This window comes from Trachypithecus francoisi, unplaced genomic scaffold (assembly GCF_009764315.1).
Source record: "Trachypithecus francoisi isolate TF-2019V2 unplaced genomic scaffold, Tfra_2.0 Lachesis_group4, whole genome shotgun sequence".
Classification (NCBI taxonomy): Eukaryota; Metazoa; Chordata; class Mammalia; order Primates; family Cercopithecidae; genus Trachypithecus; species Trachypithecus francoisi.
Genome location: NW_022681469.1, coordinates 9,588,540 through 9,612,257, shown reverse-complemented (window position 1 = coordinate 9,612,257; position 23,718 = coordinate 9,588,540). Strand labels below are relative to the sequence as shown.

The following is a 23,718-nucleotide window of genomic DNA, read 5'->3' as shown; positions in this document are numbered from 1 at the left end:
TGAGTTTTTTTTTTTTTTTAGGTGATATATATGCAAATAAACTAAAATTTTTTTTGTCACAGAGCTGATTTAGTATAATAAAATATGTCGTTATGGTAGTATGCACTTTCTGCAAGTGTTTTTGAAAATAGCTATTGAATAGAATCGCTATTCAATATTTGGTCTACCAAAATACTAAAACTAAATACTGAAACAATTTTTTTACTCACAATATAATTCCAAAAAGTATATCATTTAGCATCCCAGTGTCCTCTCCAAATCATCCTTACTTGAACAATATATGTGGCTGGGAACCTGACTGTGGCTCCAGGGGCGCAGGTGTGTGAGATGAGAGGCACTTCCGAAGCCGGGAAACCCGCGGGGCTTTTCTACACCGTTCCGGGAGCAGTCCTTCTCCAAGAGTCCCTGGCTAACCCCTACTTGGGTCAGAAGAAACATGTGATGGGAAACCAGCCCCTCTCTGGGACTGAGCGTAAAGTTTCAGTTCCAGTGGGCTGTAGGGTCTTTGGAGGAAATCAGGGTACTGTGTGCGTAGGTAGGTTTTACTAGAGCCTGGAAACCTCTAAAAGTCACTGCGTGCAAGGGGCACCACGTATTCGAACCGAGGATCTCTTGATCTGCAGTCAAATGCTCTACCGCTGAGCTAAGCTATACCCCCTCCAGCAAGACAGCAGCGTCACTCACACCTTCCAGTCAGCCGCACGCAAGTCGCGTACAGTGCTGCACGGTCCGCGCCTTGGGCGGTGCTTTCCACCGGCGCCCAGTTCCGGCCTTTGCGCTCTTAACGTCACACCCCAACGCACTTTCTTCCCCCAGTTTGGGAAGAAATCCGGGATGACAGCCCCGGCTCACCGTGTTTACTCCTTCGGCCGTCCTCACCTCGAACCTTATCTTTAAACGTCCCTTTTGGGCTGTTTCCCTTTTTGCTCTCCTCGTCTTTATTCTCCACCTCTGTCGTCTTCCCAGGATCCTCTGACGTCACTCATGGCCCTCCCCCACACCCATTCTCCTCCCCGCAAACCACGAAGACCCTCTTAGGCCTTTATCTGATGCAAGGATTGTCTTTTTCAACTAACTGCTTATCTGCGATGAAAATGGAGGGCCTGGAGCAGTGAAGAAAAGGTAGACCATTTATTTCCTAAAGCAAAATAGGCGACGGAGGCCAAGAAAACCAAAAAGCGACAGCAGCGGGAGACAGCCTGCCTCACTAAACATCAGCATCTGCCAGGACGCAAGAATGGACTCGGCGCAGGGACAGAACACCTGGAACGCAGACCTGGGAGCACACCATAGTGCACGCACGAGCTGAATGAAAGAACGTCACTCACGTTTACAGAGCAGTCGTGTTCACAGCGACTCCGTAAGGCAGGCGCTATGACTGGTGTCCCAGTTTTACAGATGAGAAAGCTGAGGCACAGACACGTTGAATAAGCTGTCCAACATCAAATGGTTGGTAAGTGGAAATGCAGACTCAAGGGGTCTGGCAACAGAGTCCGTACACGCAACCACCATGTTTTACACGTCACAAATTCATAGCGGAAAGGAAGAGTCATTTACATATATTCTACTGGGAGACTTAGTTGGCCATTTGGGAAAGATAAAGTGGCAACTAAACTTCCTATTATATACCAAAATAAAGTCCAAGTGGATTAAATTATTACATATAAAATATCAAACAAATAAAAGCATAAGACAGTATAAATTGCATCGAACTGATTTCTGAAGGACTAATACGCAATGGAACAAATCCCGACAGAAAATACCAATAGATTCGGCTACATACGCATTAAAGGTTCAGGTATGTAAACAAAATCAAAAGGTTAATAGCAAGTTGGGAAAATATTTCTATCATGTGTGACAGTCAAAATATTACAAATTAATATCCTTAATAAGAGCCCACATGTAATAGCAAAGGCCATCAAAAGACAATTCTCAAAAGGAAATAGTATAATAGTAGTTGATAGAAAAGAACAAGTATTATCTCAGTAAGTCAAAATAAATCTTAGTAAAACCAAAGACATGCAAATGAAAACAACACCGTTGAACATTTTTCCTGTATTGAAATGGACAAATATTAAAGTAGTAATCCTCATCCTGGCAAGGGCATGGTAGGACCATACTATTTTAGGCCTGTAAACTGATACAATTTTTTATTTTTATTTTTATGTTTTTGAGATGGAGTCTTGCTCTATCGTCCAGGCTGGAGCGCAGTGTCACAATCTTGACTCACTGCAACCTCCACCACCTGGGTTGCAGTGAGCTGAGATCCTCAGCCTCAGCCTCCCAAAGTAGCTGGGATTACAGACGCCCGCCACCATGCCCGGCGAATTTTTGTAATTTAGTAGAGAAAGGGTTTCACCATTTTGGCCAGGCTGGTCTCCAACTCCTGACCTTAAGCAATCCACCTGTCTTAGCCCCCCAAAGTCCTGGGATTACAGGCCTGAGCCACCATGCCTGGCCTTGGTATAATCTTTCTCGAGAGGAAAGGCAGTATAAAATAAGAGATAAGTTAAAACCATTCCTTTTGACCTAGTAGTAATTTTATTTCTATGAACCCAGCCCAGAAAAAGCCTGAAATGTGAAAAAATGTTGGCTCAAAGATATTTAAGTGTTCTTAAGTGTGTGTTATTTAAAATATTTAAGCTAATAGATGGGGCAGGGAGCGGTGGCTTATGCCTGTAATCCCAGCACTGTGGGAGGCCGAGGCAGGTAGATCACCTGAGGTCAGGAGTTCGGGACCAGCCTAGCCAATATGGTGAAACCCCTGTCTCTACTAAAAATACAAACATTAGCTGGCCTGTGGTGGTGCGTGCCTGTAATCCCAGCTACTCAGGAGGCTGAGGTGGGAGAATAGCTTGAACCCGGGAGGCAGAGGTTGCAGTGAGCCAAGATTGTGCCACTGCACTCTAGCCTGGGCCACGGAGGAAGACCCTGTCTCAAAAAAACAAAACAACAACAACAACAACAACAAATCAAATAGAAACAGAAATGCCTAATATTAGAGAGGTGGTTAAGAAGCTATGGCATATGTACATGATATAAAACTATTTAAAATGTTTGCTATAATTCACAAGAAAATGTGAATTACATCTGAAGTCAGTGGTTCTCAATTCTGACTGTACCTTAGAATCACCTAGGGAGGTTTTAAAAGTGCTAATGCAGATCAGTTGAATCAGAATATCTAGAGTGATACCCAGACACTGATAGTTTGTACTGTCAGGGGATTCCAGTGTGCAGCCACGGTTGCAAATCACGATGTAAAATGAAAGGGGGTATTATCTCAAAGGTAAAAATAAACAGAATCAACGAAATAAAAAGCTAAAAAGAAATATTTTGAAATCCTAATATCTCCTAGCTCTGTGGTGAGATTGTTAGTGACTATTCCTTCTTTATACTTTTTGGTATTTTCAGTAATTGTTCTATTTTCCTAAACCACTAAGAAATTATTTTGTAAGTTTAAGGGCCCCCAGAAGCACCTCAATTCAAATGGAAAGCTCTTAATCTACAGTTAAATGCCCTGTTTAGGGCCATAGCCCCTTCTTGTGCCCTCCCTCCCATCCAGCCATTCCCAGGACTCAGTCAAACAAGCATCAGTGTGTGGAACAGGCGCAGGTCCTCTCCGTGGCCTTCTAGGAAGCCACTTACCTGTCAGCTTCCCGTATCACCCACCTGAGGGCATCTCAGTTCGGTGAGGATGCCCTTCACGTGCACTGTTTGCTCCCGGGCACACATGTGAGGACTAAAGCATGAATACAGGGGTTGTGAGTGATTTTAGAACGTTTTTCTTTATATTCCTCTATATTCTTCACATTTTCTGCAATAAAATGTATCACTCTGAAAATCTGAAAAACCCATAAATACTACAAATTTAAGCATATCTCTTATAGTAATGACAAGCAATATCATTTCCTTTTGATATAATTAGTACATAATTGCTCAAGACTCCAAGGAATGCTAATTTGGGAAATAAGTGCATTATAATTTACACATAAAGTACTCATGCAAGTGCCTTTTTTTTTTTTTTTTTTTTAGAACCAAGGTCTTGCCCTGTTGCTTAGGAGTGCAGTGGCACGATTACGGCTCACTGTAACCTCAAACTCCTAGGCTCAAGCAATCCTCCCATCTCAGCCTGTCAAGCAGCTAGGACTACAGGCCTGCACCACCACATCATCTGGATTTGTTGTTGTTGTTGCTGTTGTTGTTGTTAGAGACAATGTCTCGCTCTGTTGATCAGGCTGGTCTTGAACTCCTGGGCTCAAGCAGTCCTCCTGCCTCAGTCTCCCAAAGTGCCAGCATTACAGGTGTGAGCCACCATGCCTGGCCTCATGTATGCTTTTATAGGAATAATTAATTCCATTTTGCACATGAGGGCACAGCCTCAGAAAATTTCCAAGGAACTCAATTTCAAGACCTCTCTGTCCAAGTCCAGGGCTATTTCCACAATACTGCATTTCTTCTATCTTTTCTAGTAAAGGTTGGATAACTGCAAGAACAGAGAGCTGATTACTGGGATCTGAAAGAGTTACCGTCTCATTCCCAGTCGTGCCCTCTCCATGTGAGGATGGGTGAATCGGAGATAGAAATAATGGCTCACGTGTGCTGAGTGTTTCTGTTGGAGGCTCATATACACTATCCTACAGAATCCTCATAGCTCTCTGAGGCAGGTGCAATTGTTACATCCTAGGAAATAGTTAAGATTGCCCCATTTTATAGCTGAAGAAACAGATTTGGGGGACTAAGTGACTCATTCAGTCATTTAACAAATACACTACGTTCCAGGGTCTAGTCTAGGCACTGAGGACTCAGCAGTGAATGAGGCAAAGAAAAACAGCCCTGGCCCCATGGAGCTGTATTCCCAGAGTGCAATGTGACAGACAAGCAAACGAAGGCATGAATGAAATAATCACAGATATTGAAAACACTACAGGAAAATAAAGCATGGTATTCTGATGGAAGACAATAGGGATGGTCAGGAAACGATGATTGGAGTTGAAATCTGAATGATAAGAAGCCAGTGAGTAAAAATCTGGATGCATGTGGGGGCTCACACCTGCAATCCCAGCACTGTGGGAGGCTGAGGTGGGCAGATTGCTTGAGCACAGGTATTCAAGACCAGCCTGGGCAACATAACAAAACCCCATTTGTACAAAAGATTAAAAAAAAAATTAGCCAAGCATGGTGGCATGCACCTATAGTCTCAGCTACTTGGGAAGCTGAGGCCAGAGGATCAGTTGAGCCAGGAGAGTCGAGGCTGCAGTGAGCTACAATCGTGCCACTGCACTCCAGTCTAGGTGACAGAATGAGACCCTATCTCAAAAAATAAGTAGATAAAAATAACTAAAATTCTGGATGCAGAGAATCTCAGGCCTTGGGTAGAGTGACCCACTTGAAAGTGGCTTGGCAGCATGAAGCAAGAACGTAGCTAGTGTGGGGCAGCAGAGGGGGCAGAGCAGGACACTGATTTGAGTTGGAGGTGAGGGAGGTGAGGTGGAGTCAGGCCATGGAGGGCCCTATGAGCCAGGTCAGGAAGTGACATTTGTTTACTGTGCCATCCCAGGGAGAGTGGAGCCTGGATTTGGATCTCCCTCCCATGTGCAGGGGCCACATCTCTGAGCCCTTCCTGAGAGACTTTGCTGGGCTTGGCACAGGTCTTCCTTATCACGGGCCTGTCCTGTGGAGACCAGCTTCCCAGGTCAGTCTGTAAGCCTCCTCGGCCATGGAATTAAGGTTATTGTTCATCCAGATGACCTGGTTTCTGACCCTGAGGAGCAGATTTAGGTGGAGGAGGCACACATGAACATCCACTCAGTATCACTTCAATGATAACTGTCTTAAGTTCTGTGAACCTAGAAAGGGGAAGGGGGAGGGTGGGCACCACAGTTACCCTAAGCTGGGGTGTTCCAGAGGCCTTCTCTGAGAGAGTGACATTTCCACAACACCGTGCAGGAGGAACGTTAGTTGGGAGATGAGCAGCCCAGGAAGCTGGACAGCATGGGTGAAGCCTGAGGCAGTGGGGTGCCAAGAGCAGAGAGAAGGTTAGGGTGCTGGAGTCTGGGGGACAGCCTGTGTGGACTTAGTAGGGTCTTCCCAAAGTTCATGTCCTTCCAAGAGCCTCAGAAGGTGACCTTCTTTGGAAATAGGATCATTGCCGATGTAATAGTTAATTAAGACAAGGTCATCCTGGAGCCAGGTGGGCCCTAGGTCCAATATGACTGTTATCCTCATCAGAAGAGAGGATACACGGGGAGCAGGCCAGGTGCATGCTGGCGTGCTGATCCAATGCCAAAGCCAGGAGAGAGGCATGGGACAGTGTCCCTCAGAGCCTCCAGTAAGAACCAAGCTGGATCACACCTTGGTCTTGGACCTCTGGCCTCCAGAACTGCGAGAATCCATTTCTGTTGTTTAAAGCCAACCAGTTTGCGGCACTTTGTTACAGCAACCGAGGACAGGGCCGAGGAGGCAGGCAGGGCCTAGTGGGCCCTGAAGAGATTTTGGACTTTACCCTAAGAGCAATGGGGAACCGCCCAAGCAAGAGAGGACTATGATCAAATTTACCTTTGCCAAAGATCCCCTGGCTGCCTACTGCTCCCACAGCATTCAAATCCGTTAAGAGTGAGGCCCCACAGCAGGGCACAGGCCCTGCCGCCTGCACAGCACTCACACGGAGGCACACGTTCCTCAAATGCACCGGGTGCTTGCCAGCCTTCCCGCCGGCCCACGGAGCAGGGCTTCCCTGCCTGCTCCCCACACAGAACCAGGGGAGACGGCCGACCTGCGGGAGGATCGTCTGGTCCTGTGCCTCAAACGCTGGACCAGGCAGTTCCACTCTAGGGGGTTAGTCTTCGTATGGCATTTGTTTTCTTTCTTAGGGGGCCACCGCAGCCTGGGCTAAAGAATTTAGTCTTCGGAAATAACTAGGCAGACATTTGAAAATATATCAAGGAAAAAAAGTTCAGCCTTATCATGAGAGAGTGCCTCCAGGTCCACCTCCCATGGGACAAACACAGCGAGCCGCCACGGGCTGGGCCTCAGCCTTGGCTTCCTCATCTGCACGAGAAAAGTGGGTAGAATGCATGCTGCCCGGGAAGGAGCTTGAGCAACGCTAAAGCTCGGGGTCAATTAACGGAGTCCCCTCTCCTTCTGGGACCCCACAGTCCTCTGGGTCTTCTGTGCTCTTTTGTGCCGTGGGTTGAGCCTTCGGGTTGGGGTAGGTCTCATATTTCCTGTGCTCTCAGATTCCTGCGGCCGCACCTTTGTTTGCACCAACTGTGTTTGCACCAACTGTGTTTGCACGGGCATCTGCCAGGGCCTTAGGCCGGCAGGCCAGAGAGCGCAAGAAAAGCAACCTGAGAGCGGCTGCCGCTCACCAGGGCTGGCTCGGGGCTGCTCCCGCACTGCGACGGCGGAAGGGCCCGCCGGCTGGCAGGCGGGGCTGGGGCTCGGATGTCTGGATGAGCGGGTGCCTGCCGCGAGGCAGCCCCCGCGCCACCACCGAGAAGGCCGCGCGCATTCCTAGAGCGGCCGCCAGTGGCCAGGTGAGGGCGCCGCGGCCTCCGGGGCCTCCCCGGCTCTGGCCGGCAGGGGGCAGCGCGCGGCCTCCTTGCGGCCCGACGTGGCGCGGGCCGGGGAGGCAGCCCATGGGCCGCCGGCGCGCCCTGCCGGGCACCCAGCAGCGCGCTCCCGTTCCCATCAGACGGTGGAAAAAACGCCCAGGCAGAGGAACGTCTAAAAGTCAAGTCGTCAAAATTAATTTAATCGAGAAAATGTGTATAGTTAAAATATGGATAGAGACGCATAAATACATATTTAAAATAAAAATATAATCGTTTAAGTCCTTGCTCCATTGGCTGGCAGCTGCACTCACAGCACCGGTGAGACCGACACGGTTGTGCCCCATCCCACAGGCGCCAAATGGGGGGCGGATTTTAGGGGCTCGAGTAGGGCCTCTCGGGCGGCAGCAATGGAGCCGCGAGGCCGGCGGGGAGACCGAGGACGGGACTCGCTGAGCTCTGGGCGAGCCGGGGGGGACTCGAGGGGACCTGGACAGGGCCGGAGGCCTGGCTTGGGGAAGGGCCCCTTCCCGGGTTCCCAAGGCCACGGTGTGCCGCTGCCGTAGGGATGCAGGAAGGCACGGCCGCGCCAGGCGACCTGAAGGAGAGGAAGCCCGGGGTTGCCGCCCGCGGGCGCGGCTGGGGTTCATACCCAGCCAGGAAGGGCGGGCGGGCCTCGGGTGCCACGCGGCGTACCCGGTGCTGTCCCCGCGGTCCCGCTCGCTGCCCGTCCCTGGACTCCTTATCAGGCAGCTCGGTGACCTTGCTGCAAAGGGCAGGACCGTGGAGCAGGATTTCTGCCGCACACCAGCCACCTGCAACGGTGGTAAGGATTTGGCAGTGGTGCGGGTACTCTACCTAATGTTGGGACTGAAATGTCAGAAGGAATGATAAAATCCATTTTTAAGTGATAGCGTTTAAAAGTGTTGGATCAGTTTTAATGAAGAAAATCATCTCCATCCCAGCTAGGCAGAGATTTGCGATTGTACCCTTGTTTCTTCCCGCACATTGTCACCTGTGGCTTGTTCATCCGTTCATTTCGCGTTCACTGAGGACCTCTGAGGACTTTGCGCCAGACTCTAGAGCAAGCGCGAAATGAACAAAAGCCGTCCCTGCCCTTGGGAAAAATCAAACACACAATGGCCGCTGAGTGCACGCTCCGAGCACGCGCCAAGCCCTGGAAAGCCCGGTAGAGGGGACTCTCCAACCTCCCGCAGTGATGCGTGTGTGGCCAGGGGTCTTGCGAGGCTGCACCTTGCACCTGAATCTTCCGTTGCCTTCACCGTGGAAGCGTTTGCTGTAAAAATAACATGGGTTGCTGTAAAAATAACATGGGTTTGGGGCGGGGGGGTGAAGGGGGACGTCCTTGTAGCTTTCTCACAGAGCTTAAGACATCTGTCCTGCTATCTTCCCCGGCCTTCCAGGGATTCTCGGTAGATGTTAGCTCTCTGGATTTCACTGGCAAGGTTATAGAGACTTACCATTTTCTGATAAGAACATCTGCCAAGTAACATATAGAAAATAGGAAAGCATGCATATCCCACAAGGAAAAAAATAAACCTAAGAAACTGTGTTCTATCAAAGAATTAAGTAAGCATGGAGTGTGTCACTGGATAAATTAAACATACAGTTAGGATTAAGGCTAGGAAAAGTTGAAGCAAGAGAAAAGGAGCCCTGGTGACTTGCCCAGGGCAGAGGTTTTTGAAGTGAGCTTCCTCCTTGGAGACCCCTCAGTACAGGGGGAGTTTGGGAAGACGGGAGTGCCAGAGCAGGTAGGCTTGGCTCCCTCTCCAGCCTCTTAAGGCACGAGTTATTTTACATATTTAGCTTCTGAAAATTGTTTTATTTAAACAAGGGATACCAGAGGCTTCAAACAAAAGCTTGAAAACACTGACAGATGAAGTGCAAAAATTTTATCATTATAAATTTGATAAAGATTTCATGTCCTGAATCTGAAAGAGATTCTAAAATATATTACAGATTTAGTTCTACAGAGAAGGGATGAACGCGTCCAAGTAATTTCACAGATGGAGATGGTTAAAAGTCCTCATACTGAGTGGTAAATAAAATTGATTTCTTCCATAGGTGTGGAAGAGACCTGATACCTCTTCTTGGAGAAATAAGGGACTTGTTCAATTTTAAGTTTTTATTGTTTAGAACATAGAAATTCCTTCTACAACCAGAAAAAAATGCTATTTTCATTTGAGGGCAAAGAATTTTAAATAAGATTCTGGAATTCTGTTACGTGATTATTACATACTAATGAGAGTTAATCTTTTTGGTAAAATAAACACCCAAGCATGTTTGTAAGCAATTGAAGTTTATTTCAAGACTCTGAAGAGCTGGCAACAATTTGGGCAAGGAAAATGTGTCTATTTCTCTCAATTTGTCTACTGTATAAATGAAATATACCAGAGATTGGCTTAAACTGGTCTGAATACTGACTTGCTTTTTTAGCAGCACTCTGAAACATTTGAGGTTTTTTGTTCCCCCCCTCCCCAAAACTTATTTCAGAATGCATCACTGGATAAATTGGCTTGGTAAGGCATTGATTAATTCAAGATAAGGTAAGGAACCACTGGGTTAAAGTGGGAAATAAATAATACAAATTTTAGTTGGACAGCCATTATTATTAAATTGTTCAGGGGGTCACTATGGGAACCAACTTAGTGTCTTTACTTTTGGACAAAATTAATGTAATTTATAGAGATGACTATCATCCAAATAGAAAAATATATACAGAATTTTTTTTAAGAGACGGGTTCTCACTACGTTGCTCGGGGTGGTCTCAAACTCCTAGGCTCAAGCGATCCTCCTCAGGCCTCCCAAAGTGCTGGGATTACAGGCGTGAACTACTACACTCAGCAGAAATTTTTTGTATGGGCCAGACGCGGTGGTTCACACCTGTAATCCCAGCACTTTGGGAGGCCTATGGAGGAGGATTGCTTGAGTCCAGGAGTTTGAGACCAGCCTGAGCAACGTAGTGAGACCCCGTCTCTACTAAATATAAGAAAATTAGTTAGGCTTGGTGGCTCATGCCTGTGGTCCCAGCTACTCGGGAGGCTGAGGCAGGAGGATCACCTGAATGTGGGAGGACCCAGGTGTAGTGAGCCATAATGTCGCCACCGTACTCCAGCCTGAGACAGAGCAAGACTCTGTCTCAAAAATAAATAAATATTTTTTATCTTAAATTTTAGAATTTGCATAATTTACCTGCAGCAAATTTGATCATGGAGCCATGTAGTTCTTGGCTGGCACCTTCTGTGGAAAAATGGCAAGTTTCACCTTCCATACTTGTTTACTTTTCTTAATTGAGTTTAGCTTAAATCCAAGCTATTTCAATACTTTGAGGACATAATTTTATTATTTGTGTATCCTGTAAATGAAGAGCTGATTGCATTTAATTTTTTAAAATATTTTATACATTAGACTATACCAATTTTAAGAAGAAACAGTCTGTTGTCCTGATAATCATTCTTTAAATAAAATTACTAGCAGGGATAGAAATTTTCATTGGTACATTTTGTTATTAAATTCAACTTTCCATTACCTAAATTAATAGACAGCAGTGATGCTCCTGTCTTATAATACTTGAGTTATTTTGAGAACCTGGATATTATTTTACAAAGAGAAGCAGTTAGTTTCATTCATGTGGTAGTGGCGGGGAGGGAATGGTGAGAACTCAGAGGTAGCATTGAGCCGGCAGGATTAGAGTCAAGGGTGTATTTTATGTTATTAGAAAGCAGGTATGTTTTCCTTATAATAATCTCCTTCATGCAACTACTCCTCTGACTGATAAACAAATGGCTTCTTAGGTCCCAACATCAGAAATAAACAGAGAAGGGTGGCCTCTTGCCATATCAGTGCTCTTCCCAAAGTCCCTAAGGTATAGAGGGCTCAGTCTAAGATGGGGGCTGGATTGGTGTTCTAACCACCAACATGCCCAGGAACACCTATTCTACCCTGGTCAGGTGAACCTCAGTGCCTATCCCAATGTCGCCTGGGCTCAGTTGGCCAGGCAGCCAGGGAACTGTGCTTTCAGACAGGTCCAGACTCACATGCTGTGCCCATAGATAGTGAGAGCTGCAAATCAAAAAGAAATAGTCATGTTTTGCCCTCTTTATTAAGGATCCATGTTGAAATTGGGAGGCAGTATGTAACAGTGGTTAATAGCACACAACTGGGCTTCCCACACACTTAGGTTAAATTCTGGCCATGTGACCTTGGCTGCTGATTGCTGAACCTCTCTGAACTTCATCTGTTCAAGGGGACACAAATACCAGTTTCACAGGTTGTTCCAAGATAAAATGAAAGGAAAGCATTTACGATTTGGCACAGTGACTGCAACATGGTAAAACTCAATGAATTGTAGTGATTTTTAGTTATTATGCTTAATAAACTTTTGGCTAGTTCTGACTTCTGAACAGAAGTTTTCATGAAAGATTGCGATCAATAGTACTATGTTTAATGTTTTCTTTCCTTTCTATCCTGGTCTTTTTCCCTTTTTTCCTTCCTTTCGCCTTTTTTTCTTTTCTTTTTTTTTTTTTTAGAAAAATCATTTAACCGGGAGCTGTCCCTTGTAGAAAACAGAAGTAAAAGGGCTAAAGTCTATATTTTAATGAAAATTCCTAATTTCAAGGAAACCAACTAGAAATGGTAGATGTAAAGTTGATTTTTTTTTTTACAAATTGTCATCTAGAAGTTGCCACTATGACTGGGAAGCAACAAGAGCCTTCAGCAGCAGTAATGCTTTCCAGAGCACTGGAGGAGAGGCCCTGGCCTGACTCAACGTTGCCCTGGCAACAGTAGGGCCTGGAGGGCCTCTGTCCCTGATCCCTTAATCTGAGAAGCTGCCACCACAGTGCTTGAGGAAAGGTCTCCCACAGACACCTGACTGGTTCAGGCTACATCCACTGAAGAGGAATGAAGAAAAGCTGGGGATGCAGTCCTTGTCGGAGACAGCCGCCTGAAGGCCTCTGATGGTCCCAGCTTTCCAGATCCCCAGAGGCTTAATCAGGCTGCCAGTCTCCACCAGATGCTAAGTGCTGTCAAGGCAGCCATGGATTCCTAATCCTCTTGTGTTTCTCCACAGAGCCCAGCACAATTCTTTGCACACAAGTGGTGCTTAATAAATACTGGGGGGCTGTAAGACAGTGAGCATCCCCTCAGTACCAGCCCTGCCTGTCCCACCTGTGGCCTCAGACCACCCAACTCCTCTCCTCTTCATTTCTCAGCTGGAAAACGCTAGGGCTCAGCGCTAAGGGTTTTTTCCTGCCTCGAACATTTTTTTTTTTTTTATCCTTACTGTGTTCATCATTTTGGCAAATGCATAGGGCATGTTCTGTTTAATATATTGTTTCCCCCAATTTTATCTTCAGTCAAAAAATCTGGAGGCAAAATGGAATAATTTAAAAGAGGTGCTGGCTTTTCTTTTTTCAACAACCATACTGACCCCAGGAAAAGAACTTTTTGGCCAAGTACATGGGCTTTGGAGTCAAAGTACTGAGTTCAAATCCTAGCTCTACTATTTGGTTGCTGTGTGACTTTGGGCCTACTTAACCTCCCTGAGCCTGGAGCTCTTCACCTATAAAATGGGTGTGATGAAACGTATGTTGGAGTTACAAAGGGATGTATGTAAAGTCTTCCAAAGTAAGAGGCTCTCAAGAAGTGGTAGTTATTCCTTCTGCTACACAGCTTTATGGGGCCAACGGCAAAAGGCAACTTAGGAGTTCAAAAGTCTGACTTTCCAGTTAAATTAAGGGCACCCAAGAAAAGCACTGTCAAAGAGGACCAGAAAACCCAGCGAGGTGGGGGACTGTCTCCTGCAGACTCTGGAGTGTGGCCAAGGGGTGAACTGAAACGCTGTCCACTCCTAGATAAGGACCATGATATAGTTGTGGTTTAATTTGCACTTTCTTACACCAAAATAATCTCCATTTGCCTACTGAAATTTCTTTCTCAAAGATTCATTCTTTTAGGATATAACACCAGCCCACCACCAACTTGAACTTCTGTTTGAAATGAGTAAACTCTTACTGAGACCTTAGTACCTGCCAGCGTCTTTGCTATGTATTTATTGTGATTTAAGCCTCAGAACAATGGGACTTTTATTATCCCCATTTAACAGATGAGGAAATTGATGTTCTGTTAATTAACTTGTTCAAGGCCATACAACTGAAGTTTAAAGCCACGTCTTTTTGACACCAAAGGCTATCTACACTTTAGGAACCAATAGCAAAGATTAGGGCAAATGGAAAGTGAGATTCAAGATGGTGGCAAGAAGTCAGGACAAGGGGAGAGACGATTTGGGGCACAGGGTGCTAGGCACTTAGGAAGAAGAGGCATGAGGAGGGAGTCAGAGCCAAGGAAGGGGAGGTAGTAGTCAGGGAAGTCATGGCAGCCCAGCTATGTGTTAAGATGAACCACTCTTGACATACTATGATGTGTCTTGAAATACTTTAAATCGTATTCCAATAGACACATGTAAGGATGCATGAACCAGGCTGTTCTAGTTGATGCAATAAATTAAAGTCAGTTAAAAGAAAAAGAAATACCAATCTTTGACTATATTTGGTTTAATCTTTTTAAAAAACAAATTTCAGATGGGAGCAGTGGCTCATACCTGTAATCCCAGCACTTTGGGAGGCTGAGGTGGGAAGATGGCTTGAGGCCAGGAGTTTGAGACCAGCCTGGGCAACACAGAAAGACTCCCCCATCTCCAAAAAAGTTTTAAAAAATTAGCTGGATGTGGTGGTGCACACCTGTAGTCCCCCAGCTACTCGAGAGGCTGAGGCAGGAGGACTGCTTGCGCCTAAGAGGTTGAGGTCAGAGTGAGCCATGATCGTGCCACCACATGCCAGCCTAGGTGACAGTGCAAGACCCTGTCTGAGAAAACAAGCAAAACAAAACAAAAACCACCCAGATTTCCTAGGAAAAGGAAGCCTCTCAAGCACCATTCCCATTTTACCCCATAATGTCCTACTAACTTCATGTAACAAATGAAGTTCCTCTTTGAGTCTCCCACATGGATTCTACCCCACTCCACCTCAGTCTCCAATCAAGCTGGACATTTCCAGCACTCTTCAGTCCTCCAATTCCAGAGCTAGTGAAAATTCAGGGCAGCAACAGCCCTCTACCAAATACCTCCCCAAATTCCTCCACTAACAACTCTTTGAGACTTCAAATATCTTCATGTTCAAAAGAACCATTTCCCCTGCCATCCCTTCAACCTCCACCCACGGGTTCTGTTATCTGCAACCTGTCCGTGGAAGAGAGCTGGTTCTCCCACACCTGACTGTTAGGTTTCTTTGCCTTCTACCAGATTCAGTCCCTGGATAGCTATTTGCATCATCTCTCTCTCCTACTCAGCAATCTTCAATGGTTTTTCCTACAAGGTCCAATTCAAAGTCTGCAGCCTTGAAGCTTTAGATCCTCTCTGCAACCTTGGTCTACTCCAAACCAACATTTGGCCGTTTTTCCTAGACAGGCCCTTTCCTGCAGCTCAGGTTTAATCCATCACTGCTCCTGATCTTACATGCAGCCTACTCTCCACACTTTTCCTTTTATGACCACCCCCACCAAGAAAGCTTTCCTCATTTTTCTCATCTATGGAAATCCTCCTCATCCCGTAGGACCAGCTCAGATTCCACCTCCTGGGGGAAGCTGTCCTCCTGCAGGCCCCCTCTGCCTGGCAACTGGTGAAGCTGGCTGCACACTACCGAACTACCTGCCCATGTCTCTGCACCAGCCCCGCAGCTGATGCTTGAGGTCTTGGTGAAAACTGCCCCTCAGACCTTCACACCAGCCCAGACCTCTGCTCCCTCCTCTGGCCACCATCCCTATGTCTTACCATCGACTTAGAAATTCAGTCTAAATGGAGAAGCTTCACATGTGAGATCTTGTGCTATCGCTTCCCCTTTCTGTGCTTAGCTTACGAATTCTTTATACAAAGAAGAGGGAGTCGATGATCTCTCTGGTCCCCTGAAAGTCAAGAGTGTATCACCTTCCTCCTCCAAATCCCCTTTTTCAAACCCCCTTCAAGTATCTTGTCACAACTTGACAGGCCTGGCTTCAGCAGTGCTCTCCTCTCAGGCCAGTCTCTCCGCTTTCAGCCCAGCTTCCTCAGTGTGCGAGGCTGAGCTGCGCACTCTGCTAGCCTCCATGAATTGTCCCTTCGAATGGCCTGAATTCTCTCTGGGCCACTGCCAAACCCATCAGCAGAGTAAATCGCTCTGTGGGCAATGTAATATGCCTGCAGTTTCTCTTTCTGTAAGAGAGAGCTGTAGGCAGATGGGAAATGAATACCTAGAGAAACCAGGATTCGTTAGTGCATTCAGTAAGTCCAGAGTAGCTTTGGTGCAACGTTCAAATAAAAAATGTTCTGACTGGGCCGGGCGCGGTGGCTCAAGCCTGTAATCCCAGCACTTTGGGAGGCCGAGGCGGGTGGATCACGAGGTCAGGAGATCGAGACCCTCCTGGCTAACACGGTGAAACCCCGTCTCTACTAAAAATACAAAAAACTAGCCGGGCGAGGTGGCGGGCGCCTGTAGTCCCAGCTACTCGGAGGCTGAGGCGGGAGAATGGCGGGAACCCAGGAGGCGGAGCTTGCAGTGAGCCGAGATCGCGCCACTGCACTCCAGCCTGGGCGACACAGCGAAACTCCGTCTCAAAAAAAAAAAAAAAAAAAAAAATGTTCTGACTGGTGCCTTTTGTGGCTTCCGCAAAGATTGGCACCAGGGGCCTCTGCACCTCTTCCCTAGGCTTCCCTCCCGCCACCTCCTCAGCCAGCTGCATTTCAAGCTGGGCAGGAACGCCTGGGCACTGAGGGAAGCGCCCAGCTTTTGCTACAGGACCTTCTTTCCAGCTCATTCCAAACCTGACCGTCACTCTCGTTGATCATGCTAGTCAACTGGGACCTATTCCGTCCTGAGCTCCCAGCATCCTCGCGGACTCCAGGGCAGAAGCGATGGTCTAGGGATTCCCGCGGTCCCTTAGACGTCAGTCCTGCCTCTCCTTCTCCATTTCAGAACCGGCGGGATCAGCGTCTCCTTCACCACCCAAATCGAGAAGGCACACAAAAAAGGGTCCCAACAGAACCTGTCAACTGACACTACCATATGTCCCTCGGGCCTTCTCAAACCCTCCCCTTCAAACCAAACAAAAACGGCAAACAGGAAACGCTCGTCTTTTAAAAATTACTCTATTATTATCAAATAGAACCACAGTATCCAAAAGGTAATTATAAAGTCCTATCCCCAACTAGATGGGCCCTACCCCGCCCCTCTGAGTGGCCGGCGGCCAAATCACGCCCCCCGTGCTGATTGCTTTCATCCATTTTATTGTCAAGGAAATTAACAGCCCGAAAGGGTTCCCCAGGTCCGCGCCCTCCCCCCTGGGGCCCCGGGGAAACGCGGCAGCAAGGGACCTGGTCTCACTGCCCCCATGTCCTTGGGAGGAGGGACGAAAGGAGAGGGGAGCTCACGGCAAAGGGGCTGGGGGGCGCCCCGCCCCCGCCCGCTGGGCTCGGGCCTGGCGGTGTCCGAGGGGGGCTCCGCCCGCGCACCTGGCTGGGCAGCGGTGGCGGGGCGCGCGCTCACTCGCCCGTGTGGGTCCGCAGGTGGTACTTGAGCGACTGCTTGTAGCGGAAGCACTTGGCGCAGTGCGTGCAGGGGTAGGGCCGCTCGCCCGTGTGCGCTCGCTGGTGCTCCAGCAGATGGTGCTTCTGCGTGAAGCGCTTGCCGCACTCGGCGCAGTGGTAAGGCCGCTCACCTGTGTGGATGCGCCGGTGCTCCAGGAGGTGGTGCTTGCGGATGAAGCTCTTGCCGCATTCGGGGCAGGCATGTGGCCGCTCGCGCGAGTGCACACGGCAGTGGTTGGTGAGCTTGGACTTCTCGCTGAAGCTCTTCTCGCACTCGGGGCACTTGAAGGGCCGCTCGCCCGTGTGAGTCCGCTGGTGGCGCAGCAGGTGAGAAGGGCGGCTGAAGCTCTTGCCGCACAGGCTGCAGATGAAGGAGACCTCATGCTTGCCCGCGTGCACGCGCTGGTGGATCACCAGGCTGATGTGTAGGCGGAAGCTCTTCTTGCACTCGGGGCACGTGTAGGGCCGCTCGCCCGTGTGCGTGATCTGGTGTTTGGTCAGGCTGGACTTGTGGCTGAAGCTGCTGTCGCACTCGGGGCACTTGTAGGGCTTGGGGCCACTACCGCCGCTGCCCGAGCTGGGTGACTTGGGGCGTGGCTTGAGCGCGTGCTTGGGGTTGAACGTGGGCCCGCGTTCGGGCGAGACGCAGCCTCCGCGCACGCGGTGGATGCGCTGGTGCAGCGTGAGCTGTTGCTTGTGCCGGAAGCTGATCTCGCACTCGGCGCACTCGTAGGGCCCCTCCTTGATGTGGTTGCGCTGGTGGATGATGAGGTTGATCTTCAGGCGGAAGCTCTTACCGCACTCCATGCAGGTGAAGGGCCGCTCGCCGCGCCGGTTCCGCTGCTGCTGGCTTGAGGCCCCGCGGTTCTCGCTCAGGTGCCGCTCACCGTGCATGGAGGGCGCCAGCCTTTTCACTGCGGGGTTTCCTAGCTGCAGAGGCGGGGGGCTCTCCTCGCCCTCGGGGGACATCTCCCCGGGCAGCGGGGTCTGGTACATACTGGCCTCGTATCTCCCGGACAGCTGCCCAAGGGATTGTAAGTGCTGCGGCAGCTCATCCTCCTCCTCCTCTTCCTCCTCCTCATCTTGTTCCTCTGTCTTGATCACGATCCCTTCTGCTCCAGGGACAGAGAGAGAAAGTCATTAGCTGTTGCCTGGCGCCCCTAGCCTACCTGGATGGAGGTACAGCATTGCTTTACCCTCACCGAAACATTGCATTATTGGCCCAAATTCCTTCTTTTGGGAAAATTCTCCTCTCTCTGCGGCCCCTGGTCCGCTCCCCTCCCCCAACGAGGTGGATGCGTAACCCAGGCTGGCCTTGCTGTTTGGTTCAGGAATGAGTCCAGACTTAAAAGAGGCTAAAAAGAGTTCTCCTTGGATTTTATACGGAGGACCGTACGGGAAATCGCTTCCTGTTGGTTATGATACGAAACTGCTGGTAGAGCCGGACCCAGCAGGAAAGAAGGAAACCAGTACATAGAGCCGATGTGGGAACACCTGGATCCAGCCATGCTGATGCTGGAATACTCACGATTCTCTAATTATATGAGTGATACACACTCCTTTTTCCATTAGGCTACTTAAAGGTTGGGTTTCTACCAGCTGTACCAAAGGGTCTCCACTCCTCTAAGGTTCTCAGTCTTTGCCCCTCTGAGGACATCTCTGCCTGAACTCTGCTCAGACCAGCCCACTTCTTTCCTAATCCACTGGGAGATTTCTCCCCTTGGTGCCTTTCCTCACCTTCCTCCAGAAATTTCCCTCTCCTCTCCACGTCTGCCTTGATGATCAAAACCTACAGCACTCCACCCCTCCTTGGAGCCCATAGTACTCACTGGTGCCCACCCTAGGAATCAGGAACCCAGCCTTCTGCAGCCTCTCATGGGTGGAAGATGCACCGGCACAGTCAGACTCCACCACCCTTGAATCTGGATCAGCTGCAGGCAGTGTACGCCCCACCCAGGGATGCCCCCTCGACTCTCTAGCCTGGTCCTTTATGATAATGTAAGTTTCAGAGAAAAGAAGTGGCTCCCGACTCCTGTTTGAGTTTTCTCAAGTGGCTTGTACTTATTTGGCACTAACTGGTGAGTTCTATTTTTAGTCACCAGCTTTGTGTGACATGAGAAAGTCACTCACTTCTCTGGACCCATCTGTGACAGAAGACACAAAAAGTCTGTGTGTGCAGAATAATTAAAAACAAACCAACAAGACCTTTTCAGAGCACTCATACCTGTCTTCTTTTCATGAGCACAATATCTTATTATAGGGCAAGTCAAGCAAGAATTCTCCCCATTTTACAGATGGGTCATCCAAGCTCAGAGATACCAAGTGATGTTTCCAAATAGAAAATGAAGTCCTAGGCCTTTCCAGAGCTTGCAGGTTGGGACCCATCTGGTCTACCTCCTCAAGTAACAGGGACTGAAGCTAGCAATGTTCGTGACCCAGCCAACGTCTTGTAAAGTTGCTAGTGACTCGCAGTCCTTAGCACTTCCTTGGCCTCCTCTACAGCCAGTGAACTACAGTGGTAAAATTAGGACACAGGTGTGCTGAGTCAAGGCTGCCTCAGTAGTATTAGGATTCTCAGCAAGAAGTGACCCAGAACATCCTTGGAGCACGATGCCTAAAAGATCAAGAGCAGGCAGCTGCAGAGTATGGTAACTAGCTGCCCTGGTGTTTATCCCGAAAATACTGAGTATGTCTGAAAGGCAAAGGGGAAAATAGATCCTGAGAAGGGCTAAACTCTCCTTGAGGATCAAAGGTGCTTATTTCTTTTTATCTTTTTTTTTTTTTTTTTAATTTATTTTTGAGTCTGGCTCTGCCGCTCAGGCTGGAGTGCAGTGGCACGATCTTGGCTCACTGCAACCTCTGCCTCCTGGGTTCAGGTCATTCTCGTGCCTCAGCCTCCCGAGTAGCTGGGACTACAGGCGCCTCCTACCATGCCCAGCTAAGTTTTGTATTTTTAGTAGAGATGGGGTTTCACTATATTGGACAGGCCAGTCTCGAATTCCTGACCTCAAATGATCCACACGTTACAGCCTCCCAAAGTGCTGGGATTACAGGCAGGAGCCACCGCGCCTGGCCAAAGGTGCTTTTTCTTAATGGAATGATAAACACCAAACATTTGGCCCCAAAACTCAAGACTCACAATTCCACAAACTACTGTTTAGTAGTTTTTTAAAGTTCTACTACAATTAATGGGGACTGCTCAAAAGGCAACTTCACGTATACAACGATGGTCCCAATTTAGCATATACTCAGAATCTACCTTATGTCTTTTCACTATCCTTTTATGAAAGACAACATGGGATGTGAAAAACACTTCTGAAATACCATGGAGTCACTTAACAATAAGGTGGTAGATCCATATATGTACATATTTTTGAGACAGTGTCTTGCTCTGTCACCCAGGCTGGAGTGCAGCGATACAATCATGGCTCACTGCAGCCTCAGCCTCTCAGCTTCAACCAGTCCTCCCACCTCAGCCTCTCAAGGAGCTGGGACTGCAGGCACGCACCACCATTCCCGGCTAAGTTTTAAATTTTTTGTAGAGATGGGGTCTCCCTATGTTGCCTGAGCTGGCCATGAACTCCTGGGCTCAAGTAATCCTCCTGCCTTTGCTTCCCAAAGTGCTGGGATTACAGGTGTGAGTCACTGCTCTGGGCCTAGATTCATATCTTTTGACCAAGAGGAATGGTCATTAATAAAATACCATAGGGTATTTTATTAACTGCAAAAAGGCAAATTATGGAGGAATTATCTACAGATAATTTTTAAGCAGTTTACATCAATATAATACTTTTAAAACCAGAAATGGATGTGGATATATTTCTAAATATAAAAGTGTTATATACAAACATATTGTAATGGTGAATGACTTACACATAAACAAAACATCCAGAAAAAAACAAAAGTCCAAGTGGGTTCTACCAATTTTTCAAGGAACACACTCAATTCCTATTTTTTTTTCAGAATACAGAACAAGAGCAAAAGCTGCCCAGTTCATCTGATACATCCAGTATAATACTGTTTCCAAAATAAGATGAGAATAATTGAAGAAAACATTCATTTCATTTATGAATACAGTTGTCTAACTTGAGTAAAATATTTATTACCTAAGTCCAATAGTGAATTCAAAAAATACATGATGATAATCAAGTATGACTTTTCCCGGGCCTGCCAGGATGGCTCAGCATCAGAAAATCCATCACAAAAGATGTCCTGGGATCAGGCCACCATGAGCCCCAGTGCCTTACTGTTCTTGAACTCAGAAGGAGCAAGAGTGAGCAGCATGGTGATAAAGTTTTATAATTAAACAAAAATGAAGATTAGGTTCGACCACAGAATGGCAGTGCTATCGTTATTGGAAAACCATGCTCTCTCCAGGGCTGAAATCTTCAAGGTAGTTGAGGCTTCTAGGGTGATATGAGATGATCAAGGACACGTTGGGAGAGTTCTGGCTTTGCCACTCTCTGTGTGGCCTTGCCCAATCTATTTAACCCCTGCCTGTAAAATGAGGGGTGGGATAGGTGAGCTCTGAGATCCCTTTCATTCTTGCCTGAACCAGTCTTTAGAGGTAACCACTTCTTTCCTGGGTTGGAGATGGGTTCTTGCGAGTCCTGCGTCACGAAGCCTATACCCAAGACCATGCTTGGTAATTCTTTCCCACCTGTTGCCCCGTCAGTGTCCAGCTACCTCTCTGAAGGAACCACAGCTGTCCCAGGGGGCAGTGGCCCTCTGGAAGGCCTCATGGCAACACTTCCCTGGCCCTCCCCGCCCAGCACTCACCCGTGCAGTTCCTCTGCTGCACCAGCATCTGCTTCAGTTCGCTGAACTCGCTGGAGCCTTCCGTGGACTCCTCCAGCGTGTTCTCTGGCTCCTGCATGTCCAGGTCTGGCTGTTCCCCACAGGGGTCACCCAGCTCTGAGTCCTGAAAGCCATGCTCTTCCACCTGTCCCATCAGGGGCTCAGGTGTCTCCAAACTTTCTGAGCCCTCGTCGTTGGTCTGTACCTCGATCTTAATCACGATCCCGTCATGTGCTGAGAGAGGTGGGCAGGGGTGAGAAGAAAAGAACCCAGAACGTTCATGCCAACTGCCCAGGTTTCTGCAGCCCTACAATTTACATCTCAATAAGTCTTATCTTAGAGACCCTGAAGAAATGTAATATTGAGTTGGAAATGAGTAGACACAGAATTTTCTGGACACCTTGTAGCTTTGAATACCAATACAAACTGTAGTCAAGTTAAAATAGATGCAAAGTTTGTTTTCCATGAGCACCATAATTAAAAAAAATTCAGCATTGTCAGGGTTTATTTTATTATTAGTCTTACTTTTTCAATAGACAAAGGTCTCACTCTTATCACCCAGGCTCGAGTGCAGTGGCACGATCATAGCTCACTGCAGCCTTGAACTCCTGGGCTTAAGTGATCCTCCCAAAGTGCTGGGATGACAGGCATGAATAAGCCACTGTGCCCAGCCAGGGTTTATTTTAAAGAGATGCTCATTCCTTTTCTCAGTCAGACCAGCCAACTGGTACAGTTAACACAGTTTCTCTCTCATCTGCTCACTCACAATCAGGTTGATGAAGAAAAGGCCATCTCCTGACCACTCCCACCCCTCGGCCCCATACCCTGAGGTGTCCAAAAAACAGACTCACATTCCCAAGCACGTATGCATGTACACCAGGGGCATTTGAGTTTGTTTTTAGTTAAATAGCATCCTATTACACACTGCCCTGAAATTTATGTTTTTAAACTTGCCTATAGGTCTGTAGACTAATTTCAAATGTACCATTATATACATAGGTGTCATTTTACATAAATGGGATTATAACACATTTTAGGGTTTTAGTGCAGTATTTTTTTCTGTCTAATTTGCCTTCCCCTTCCCTCACTTCCCATTTCACCGTTATGACTTCCCAGGTAACTCCTATAATTTACCAGGACTTTTCTCTGTGCTTATGAATAAGCCACATACACATTTATTTATTTATTTATTTTTCTGTCACTATTGGCCTCCCCTGTGTTCCTCTACTCAAATATCTTGTAGAAATCCCTTCAATTTCTTTCTTTCTTTTTTTTTTTTTTAGATGGAATCTCACTCTGTCACCCAGGCTGGAGTACAATGGCATAGTTTCGACTCACTGCAAGCTGCGCCTCCCTGCTTCAAGTGATTCTCCTGCCTCAGCCTCCCGAGTAGCTGGGATCACAGGCACCTGCCACCACGCCCGGCTAATTTTTTGCATATTTTAGTAGAGACGGGGTTTCACCATGTTGGTCAGGCTGGTCTAGAACTCCTGACCTCATGATCCACCTGCCTCGGCCTCCCAAAGTGCTGGGATTACAGGCATAAGTCTCCTCACCTGACTTTTTTTTTTTTTTTTTTTTGAGATAGTCTCCCTCTGTTGCCCAGGCTAAAGTGCAGTGGCATGATCTCAGCTCACTGTAACTTCTACTTCCCAGGTTCAAGTGATTCTTGTGCCTCAGCCTCCCAGGTAGCTGGGATTGCAGGCATGCACCACCACACCCAGCTAATTTTTT

General features: G+C 47.7%; 1 protein-coding gene across 4 annotated transcripts in view; it reads right to left on the bottom strand.

Moving 5' to 3' along the window:
- Window positions 1-16,733: 16,733 nt before the first annotated feature.
- Window positions 16,734-23,718, bottom strand: part of ZNF777 (zinc finger protein 777) — a 30,384-nt gene continuing 23,399 nt past the window's right edge. For all 4 annotated transcript variants that reach the window (XM_033193288.1, XM_033193286.1, XM_033193289.1 and 1 more), the window contains exons 5-6: window positions 21,967-22,218; window positions 16,734-18,299 (exon numbers count right to left, since the gene is read on the bottom strand). In XM_033193288.1, the coding sequence (XP_033049179.1) occupies window positions 17,143-18,299; window positions 21,967-22,218 (1,409 nt within the window). In that variant the 3' untranslated portion in view covers window positions 16,734-17,142. The remainder of the gene's footprint in view (window positions 18,300-21,966; window positions 22,219-23,718) is intronic.